General features: G+C 37.9%; 1 protein-coding gene across 1 annotated transcript; it reads right to left on the bottom strand.

Annotated features, from left to right (window-relative positions):
- Nucleotides 1–314: 314 nt before the first annotated feature.
- LOC139729075 (COP9 signalosome complex subunit 5) lies at nucleotides 315–9,810 on the bottom strand. Its single transcript, XM_071640002.1, has 8 exons — nucleotides 9,669–9,810; nucleotides 7,567–7,675; nucleotides 6,409–6,534; nucleotides 5,573–5,701; nucleotides 5,004–5,069; nucleotides 4,151–4,348; nucleotides 3,745–3,890; nucleotides 315–3,066 (listed from the first exon to the last, which is right to left on the bottom strand). The coding sequence occupies exons 1-8, from the start codon at nucleotides 9,800–9,802 to the stop codon at nucleotides 2,982–2,984; spliced, it is 993 nt and encodes a 330-aa protein (XP_071496103.1). The 5' UTR covers nucleotides 9,803–9,810; the 3' UTR covers nucleotides 315–2,981.
- Nucleotides 9,811–9,835: the final 25 nt, after the last annotated feature.

Raw genomic sequence — 9,835 nt, 5'->3', positions numbered from 1 at the left:
CACTGGTTCTGAAAACGGTCGCGACCCCTTCTCACACTCTCTCCCTCTCTCTCTCTCTCTCTCTCTCTCTCTCTCTCTATATATATATATATATATATATATATATATACATATATACGTATATGTGTGTGAGTGTATACATACATATATATATATATATATATATAATAGACATTATATTATGAAAAAAAGCTTTACTGAAGAATATAACTATAATCACAAAGGATAAACTTACACAACATAGCTTCCAAAACCAAAAGATTTTATCACATACGTGCTCAAAAATTCCTCTTCTATGATCTATCGTACTGCTTGCTTCGCTCACACCGGAAAATGCCAATACGATGTCCCTTTTGATAGGTAATGCAAACGCAGTTTCATTGTCTTTGATGTTCATCAATACAGACTCACTACGCATGCACAAGCCATTACATTCCAGAATGAGGCCAAGTCATGTTGTCACCATCCCTCCATGGACCTGTGAGCAGTGGATAGGTGTATGAAGCAACATAAACATTTAAATCATCCATTGCAGCCATCTATTGGCTGAGGGGAACCTTGTAATGAGGACCAAGAAACCATGGCAATTTCCTTGTTATATCAGGGGTTTTTTCAGTATCTTAGGGTACAAACACAATGAAATACTGTACAAAGGTTTGGAACATACAGAATCACCTTGTCATGAGAGGAATCTTTTTTATAATCATATATTACCTCTTTACGATAACGATTCTCCTGTATATTTCAACTCAAACACTGTGATGAGCCCTCTAGTTGATGCTATCTTATGCACTCATCTTTTCAGAGATCCAATTTGTTAGGTGGAAAAACAAATGCCTACCATATTCCCTTGCATCATGTAATCAAAACTCACCCTAGCCCTTTTAACACATAGAACATATCGTTCCCAAATGCAATGGGCTATTACTGGCTATCCTCACACTAATTTCTGCAACACACAGGGACAGATATGCTAGATCCCCACTGACAGCCATGACAAGTTTGTGTGTCAAAAAGCTTAGTAGCCATTTGAGTAACAACAATAAGAACAACAGCACAAACAAGTGGGTCTCTACTCTTGAACCACAGTTTGACTTGTAATGGATATTTTCTTGGTACAGTATATACCCAGAGTACACTCGTACTGAATTTCCTGTTTGCCACTGGATGAAATAGCCAGGGTGAATGCATTGTTTTACCTGCATAACTCCTGTATAGTTTGGCTCTAAACAAACAGAGAAAAAATAAATCAAATTTTCAGAACAATTTATGTTTCCAGCCATGATGAAAATACTGTATAATGTAACAGCAAAAAAAAAAGAAAGTCTTAAAACAAAGTTATTAGTCTTTGAAACTCACTGACAGCATCAGCCAAATTTCGTTGAAAGCAAGAGAATATTAATCAGAGGGGGCAAAGTTGAGATGTGAATTTCCTTCAATTTGTCTCCCTCTACAAAAATGAAATCTGTAAGATCACAACTGCTGATCTGTAATTTAACAAATACGCCATTGTTTTTGTTATTGTTGATGTTCATAGGCAGACTGTACTTCTAAGTGTAGTGCAACCTAGAGAATACATTCAATAAGCATTCTATGAGAAGAAAAGAGGTGGTGAGACAGTACAGAGAAAGTGGGAATAACCTAGTGAATGGAGATAATTTGAGTTGCCTGGAGCTGAACGGATGATGAAAGAAATACATTGGTCTGTAGGTGAATTCCTTTCTTAACAAACCAACAACAAACAAAAATATTTGTAAACAATAGTGTTTTATTCCTGAATATTTGTACACTTACGCCAACTGGTATTTCTTAAACAGGATTACCGATGCTATTTGCTCAACCATGCTAACCTACCATTGCCATTTAATATCAGTGCAATATCTTATTTGAGGGTTATCATAGATGCGACTGTGGCCACATGTATCTGAAATATTACGAGGATTGCAACTAAGGGTCAATTTCTTTGTGAAACAGCAAAATAAGGATACCATGGAGAAAGGGTCTCCTCTCTCTCTCTCTCTTCTATGCCATTTATTGCATTTCTTGTTTGAAATAACTGTGATACCTTTTGCTTAGCCATCCTTTCCTTTGGCATCTTTGTAGATGTATGACGAGAAGTGTAGTTGTGTTTACTATGTTTGCATTGGTAGATGTCTTTTGTAAGTCCATACCTCATTTTCTAGCATCCTCATCTTCTAGTGGCACATGGCATTATGGAAAGGGGTGACAAACTTTGGTCACACCCATCTTTAAATTTTGCTCGCCCCAAAGAGCATAAAAACTTTCATTCCTTCCACTTTCAGTGCTACTGCTACAGGCTTTATACTACTGCCTAACGACTACATGGTGCGCTTTGGCTGGGTTTTTGTTTCATCATGTCGGTACAACAAGTTATGAACTGCTACCACATCCATGCTAGGTAACAAATCGATGAGCAAATTGAAGGAGACACTTGTAATGCAGAGCAAGCGTTCACAGTTACTGCCTTCAGAACTTCATTTGTGATTTTGAGAATCTACAAGACAGATACACTGTGCAAACTCCTGCATTATTTGGTAAATATTTCCAGTGGAGAGGGTCATAAGGGGTAAAATTATAAATGTCATGATAAGGTAACAACATAATGATGAAATAAATAAAAAAAAATAACCCACAAACAAAACAGCAACAAATTAATAAATCACAAATCAGGTGTCAATACCACTGTTTAAATTTTCAAATATCTGTTCAGCAGGTTGTAGTGTAGAGGGTATGCAAGCATTTTACAGATACTATTACTCTTTTGCTATACATCCCCTTGATATCAAAGGATCACATATAAGAAGTTTGCATTTACTGCAATAACCTGCAATCAGGAATACACCCATTGGTTTTCCTGAAACTGCAGTTTCATAACTATAACGTTAATTAGCCACACAAGCACATTGTTTGTGCCCACTTCATGACATCCTATGTATCAGCTGGGGAAAGGCAGATTGTCTTCAGCGATTGTGGACTTGGTTGAAGAGTTTGTTTTTGATGACTTGCGACATTAGACCGTGGATGACTTCTATCGTGGTTTTGCAGCTGCAACGAAAAGAAAAAATGGTGAATGAGAACGAATTGTGTTAAGATGAACAATTGTGTTATGAAAGACATATCAATTCCTCTTTCTTTTTTGACAATTCTTAGATGAAACTAAATCAACAGAGACTAAACTGATACACAGTTTGAGTTTAAAAACTAGAATATCTTAATTAACAAGAAAAAAAATAGTTTAATTGTTTCGTCAAAGTAAAAACATACTAAATATTGCCAAAAAAACAAACAAACAAGCAAACAGCTGGCAGCCCAGATCTAGACCCTTTCTTTCCAGCTTTGACTCTGAAAGCAGTCAGAAGTTCTATTAACACAATACTGTACTTTCTTTGCTGATTGGCACAGATATCTGGAAACTAATTCTCAATGAAAAGAGGTGATCTAAAGCCCTCTTCATCCTGCTGGACTGAGACAAATTGCTACACTTGAGTGGGTTTGTTATCAAACTTTACAACTACATGTACAGTTGCAGAACAAGTTTGGATGGATTAGTGAATGCCGATGTAAAGGCTCAGTAAGTAAAGCTATTCAATGTGCCTGGGCATAAAAAAGGGGTTTAACCCGTAGAGAATAAGCCGATATTGCTATGACAATACTTTGCATAAACACTTGCCCATGTATACTGGGGACTAGTCTCCAATGGGTAGGGGTACCTCAATAACTCACCTGTCCTTGGTGGCCTTTCCTAGCTTGTCCTCAGCCTTCTTCTCATGATCCACGGCGAGCATGAAGCTACCCCGCCCCAGTTGGCTCTCCGCATTCTCCAGCTTCTCGGATAGATCTGAAACCTGGCCGGTGGTGTAGTCTGCATTCTGGCACATTGAGGAAAGAATGGAGTAAGCAATAACGGGTTACTAATCAAAGTCTTGGAAGACTTCAAACTTCTCATAATACTGCACATTTCCAATATACACTGTAGATAATACCACTCATTATACATCATTTCATATTCAGTGCAAGATCAAAACAAATAAACAGACAGATATACACAAAAAAACAACAAACAACAGAAGAAGATAAATAGAACTGTATAATGCTAAAACATCTCTCTTTTTTTTTTTTTTTTGCTTACTGTGAGTAAACTTGAGGAGCTCAGCGTATTGACCCAGTACTTGTTCCATAGTGACTCCAGGAGCTTGCGATCCAGGGCTGACTTGAAGTAGGAGACTTCCAGGGAGTAATACTGCTTGCAGTGAACCCCAAAGTCTTCAATCTTGTTGAGAGGGATGGTCTGGTACTCCGAGGGACCATCATCAGGGGGCTTGTAACCCTGTAGGGGTGATTACGATAGAGGTATTAAAAACCTAATAGCAAGGGGATACCATGGAATCAGAAGGCTGGCCCAGCTCAGATATAATTTGAGAAGCCCATGTGTTCAGCTTTATCACTCATCTCTCTGTAAGTACACACACAGTCAAAGAATCTCGACTGAACTTGACCTTTACAGATGAGTGTATACTCGATGCACATATTCACAGGCATGTGGGTGATGGGTACTATAAGGGGTTTTCATACATGTACATTTGTATGTACCCCAGTGAGCAGTGAATGAACATGGTTTCAATTGGACCACCCATGCCACCAGGATTAAAACATTATGTAAGTTGGGGGCACTGAATGGAAGTTCTTGTCTTTTCACATCAACATCCTTTTCTTGTAGCATCAAATACAATACACACAGAATAACACATTGATGACCAAGACAATTTTGATATGACGCAGATCTGTCATTGAGGTATAGAAATGTTCACATTACAGACATTTCAGCAAATACAACAACTACTACTACTACTACTACTACTAATAATAACAATAGCATCTGTCCACACATAATGACAATCATAATATAGAGCATTCTAGCTTTAATACAATATCAATGACACAGTCTGAATCTATCCACACAATATTTATCAACGATGCCTCACCTTTGGATATGTCCTGAATGCACCAATGTTGACTTTCCCTGCTGAAATTGTCCTCACTGGGTCAACCTTCAGAATAACAAATGGAACAAAAATGTTTTAAACATCTCACTGCCTGAAAAAGGATTCTTTTTCTATGCCATGCACCACAAGATGCCTGTGCATAGATATGTCTCGGAGAAGTTACATACCATAATGCATTGTTTGGATGCTAGAGCATGTTATGCAGCTGTACAATTAATCATATTTATGTAACATTCTTCAATATGTTTATCCAAGTGCTAAAGAAATAGTTGATTATTGATAACACATCAATAATAAGCACAATTGTCAGTAATGCGACAATTCAGCTCAAGTTGCAATAACGGTACTTCAAAACATTATAAAACTTAAAAGAGTCTTTCCTACAAACAATAACTTAACAAATTTGCCATGTTCTGTACTCATTTTCAAAAGTTATCCTCTTCATCCACGTAGCTTATAACAAACATTTCCCATAGACACATGCCCGAGAATTCTCTGGACTCATCTTCAATGGGTTAAGCATGGATACGAAATATTCATCAACTCACCACAATTGCTACAAATGGTTCCTGGAACTGCTGATTGAGCATCTGAGTTCCAACATCAATCCCTGATAACCAGCAGCCATATCCAGGGTGACTGTGATACCAACCAATGGCATTTTCTAGACGACCAACCTACAACATGTACACAGTAAAGAAGGTTAGAAATGTGGTATTACATGCTGTATCTCCATAGTGCTGAAAGCCAGAAGTCAATCAAAATATTCTGTAAGATCCACTCCTATGATTCCTATAAACATATCACTATGTATGCTATATCTTAATAGCGCCTTTTCTGTACAGATTCAAAGCGCTATCACTTACAATAAAATACAAGAAATCAACAATATTTACTCAACAAAACAAAAGAGAGAAAGAACAAATAAAACAAACAGACAAACAACGACTTTAAACTTGTCAGATCATTCAATCTACATGTATTGTCAGTTTTCAAGGCACCCAGAATATGTCATGCTTTTGAATTTATGCTTTTCAGTTTGTGTTGCTGTAATCATAGACATGATGGCTATGCCCATTGTCTATAAAGTGTCTCTCTGAATGGTTTAGTTTCAATTTTGTCGATGTCAGAGGGAAAGGGGAGGGGGGTAGTACCAATGCAAAATGACTCACACCGTTGCTTTGTATATTTTCATAGCTCATAAATTGCCCCACAGAAATGTCAAAAATCACCTTTCAATTCAAACACATATAATTTTTCTTAGAAAGTGTCATTTCAGATTTGATAGATTGAAATGAAAAAAGAAGAAGAAATAAGTCACCTATGTCATGCAGGGCAGTGGAAAGTCATGAAGACAAGAGTACAATGGCACAGTGGTTGTTACCTGCTTGGCGTTCTCAATGTATGCTGCCATGTACTCGTATGCTGCAGCCTGAGCATTGACTCTCGTTTCTGTTCCCTCTACTGGCAAGGCAAAGCAGTCCATCACTATCATCGTCTCACCGTCAACCTGCAAAGTTGTGGCAAGTAAAACAAATGATGGCATTTAATGTATTTAGATGTCATCTACACCTCAAAATCATTTTCTGTTCACTTTTTTTTTTCTTTTAGCTGTTACAAGCCTACTATAACATTTTCATGAGAGCTATACTAGTTAGAAATAAAGAAAAAAAGAAGATATCAGATTTGATTAGAGTAGCATGCTACACAAACCATTTGTATAAGCCTTCATTACTCCATTGTCTTCTTGCAGGATACAACAGTGTACATGTTGCAACATCAAAGAATAGACAAATAATAATTACCTGAATATTCTACTGTCCAATAATTCTCAATCACCTTGGTATTGCAAATTCTAATTCTAAGCAATGCAATTTGTACCACAGGAGAATAAGAATTTGCTGCCAAAAAATACAACTGCCGTGTTCAACAAAAATGAATTTAGAAGAAGTTGATGTGAGAAAGTACACTCCAAAACATAAATACAATCAAACATTGATATCTTATATCAGTTTGCGTAAGACATCACTGTGCTGAACACAACACACAAATTCGACTCAAGAGCTTAAAGATAGATCTCCCTCAAGACATCTATCCTAGAAGAACACAACCCATTTTAAAGGGGAAGGCTAGTAACTGATCAGTGGGAATCAGTGGAAATGCTGGGAGATGATTGTTCCAATCCTTATGGGATTCATTCAAGAGTACATTGTATATCTATTGTTGTGTGAAAATGATTTGCTTCAGAACGGTCTCATATTCAAGTAATGTGCAGATTAATGCTCCGTCACTGACCAGGGACGCTAACTTGGAAGCATTAAACTGCACATTACTTGAATATGAGACCATTCTGAAGCAAATCATTTTCACACAACAATAGATATACAATGAACTCTTGAATGAATCCCACAAGGATTGGAACAATCATCTCCCAGCATTTCCACTGATTCCCACTGATCAGTTACTAGCCTTCCCCTTTAAGGCTGAATTTACATCAGCCGTGAGCCTTGATTCCAAAACAAGCAAGTGTATTGTATCTCACCTTGCCTAGTAAAAGACCCATGACCTCTAGTGTTCCTCCTGACCTGGCATGCATCACCATCTTGAGCAGAGCCAGAGCCGAGATCTTGATATACTTGAAATATTGATTGCTACATTTTTAAATAAAAAATGAAGATATGAAACAATTATATGTCTTTGTATGTGCCCATATTCATAATGATATATTTACATCATAAAAAATCTTGCATCTGTTACCAGCTTTGTTAGGGAATGAAGAAGTAGGATGTGACACAACATGTCTATTTTTGTGATTATTTCCTGCATCTGAACTTACTGTAAGCATCATTTCCAGACAAAGGATGATTACCAGTACTAGTAATAACATTGATATTGAAATCATTTCACAAATAACAGTTAGGAAAGTAAAGATCAGAGTCAAGCATGTAATTATTTCACGAAACAATAGCTTCAGATGCACGATACCCTGGGGATGCTGCAGTGGAGGCATGCTAACTTCAGCAGGGAGTGCACCATGCACTAGGGTTCTATACAGTAGGTACCATCTTACCAGGCAGGCAAATGCTTGACCGACAAGTATGTCTAATTCCGCAAAAAACTTCTCATTTATAATAATGACATTTGCTGGGTCAGTTTTTTCGCTTCTTTAGACAGACACCATTGATACATACGCTATTGCGACGGTTTGAACCGTTCTGGTTCAACACAACTTCGACCCATTTTCCCCCGCATAAAAATGGTTACTTTATTTTTTTCCAGCTTGGTTTCAAACCAATCTGGAAAAAAATATATACCGGATTAATCAGTAAACATTTTGACTCACCTCTTCCACTGTTTCCTCCTGTTTTCTGGTTGTTTCCTCCACCTCTTTGCAGCGCTCCCCAATTCATCGCCGACTTCGTTTGAAAAATGACCGCATGAACGTCTACGGCAAACCGAATGCTCCATACAATCACTATATCGGTACACTTACGTTCATTGACTAAAGTACGTTGTTCGAGCGCTTAATTTAACTTCGTAATATTGTGAATGAGCAAGAAAATGCTCATTCACAATATTACGAAGTTAAATTAGCGCTTAAACAACTTACTAGTACTTTAGTCAATAAACATAAGTGTACCGATATAGTGATTGTATGGAGCATTTGGCTTGCCGTAGACGTTCGTGCGGTCATTTTTCAAACGAAGGCAGCGATGAATTGGGGAGCACTGCAAAGAAGTGGAGGAAACAACCAGAATTTCAGAAAACAGGAGGAAACAGTAGAAGAGGTGAGTCAAAATGTTGACTGATTAATCCTGTTTTCCAGATTGGTTTGAAAACCAAGAGCTCTGGAAAATATAATAATAACCATTTTTATGCGGGGGGGGGGGGGGGGGGGGGGGGGGGGGGAAATGGGTCGAAGGTTGCGTTGAACCAGAACGGTTCAAACCGTCGCAATAGCTTATGTATCAATGGTGTCTGTCTAAAGCGAAAAACTGACCCAGCAAATGTCATTATTATAAATGAGAAGTTTGTCGCGGAATTAGACATAAATTTTACTTACTAATCGGTCAAGGCAAATGCGTGCACGCCAACAAGCAATCGACGGGCAAGCCAGTCTTGGTAATAATACTTTAATACGGTATTTTTCGAGTGCATCCAGCAATGTTTATGGCTGTAAATTCATTTTCGACTGCTCAAATTGAACTGTGTGTAATGACAGCACTGCAGTGAGAAGTTGAAACATGTCAGCTGTTATATCAATCCTCTTGAGTTGACTTGTCTTTGTACGATCAAAGCAGAGCTGAGTCTATCGTTTGGCCCTGGGCTTTGGGGTCATAACTCAACTGCCTTCTCGCTTCTGCCCCTAACGTTAACGTTAGGCCTAAGTGAATTGAACTCCAGGGTTATCGTTACATAATAATAAAAAAAAATGAAATTTCGCCAAATTGTTTAGTGCCTTGGCTTTAGTCTGTTAGTGCAGTGTAACGGTTAGATATATAAATTTATTCGCACTACATATAGATCTATACTGTGCTGTGGTGTTTAAAACGCTAGCTACGCCTGTTTAATACGCAAACAGCAATATAGACTATGACATAGAAATGGACGAATGGGACTGTACAATTATTTCCCGACACTCACTCCTTTGTCCATGGCTTCGCCTGAAGAATTTCGTGCTGTTGTTTCTTGTCGTATTTGTATATTTCATCAACACTTTGGACAAGTTCGATATTATTAGACATTTCCCATGTCTTCTGTGCCATCTCGCGATCCATTTTGAAGATTATTCTGAAGTGGTTGCCCTCTGT

The sequence above is a fragment of the Diadema antillarum genome, unplaced genomic scaffold (genome assembly GCF_040938485.1).
Source record: "Diadema antillarum isolate AM-2024a unplaced genomic scaffold, OU_Dant_1.0 scf00000020, whole genome shotgun sequence".
NCBI classification, from domain to species: domain Eukaryota; kingdom Metazoa; phylum Echinodermata; class Echinoidea; order Diadematoida; family Diadematidae; genus Diadema; species Diadema antillarum.
The sequence above is the reverse complement of the archived record's forward strand: the minus strand, read 5'-3'. Positions and strand labels throughout refer to the sequence as shown.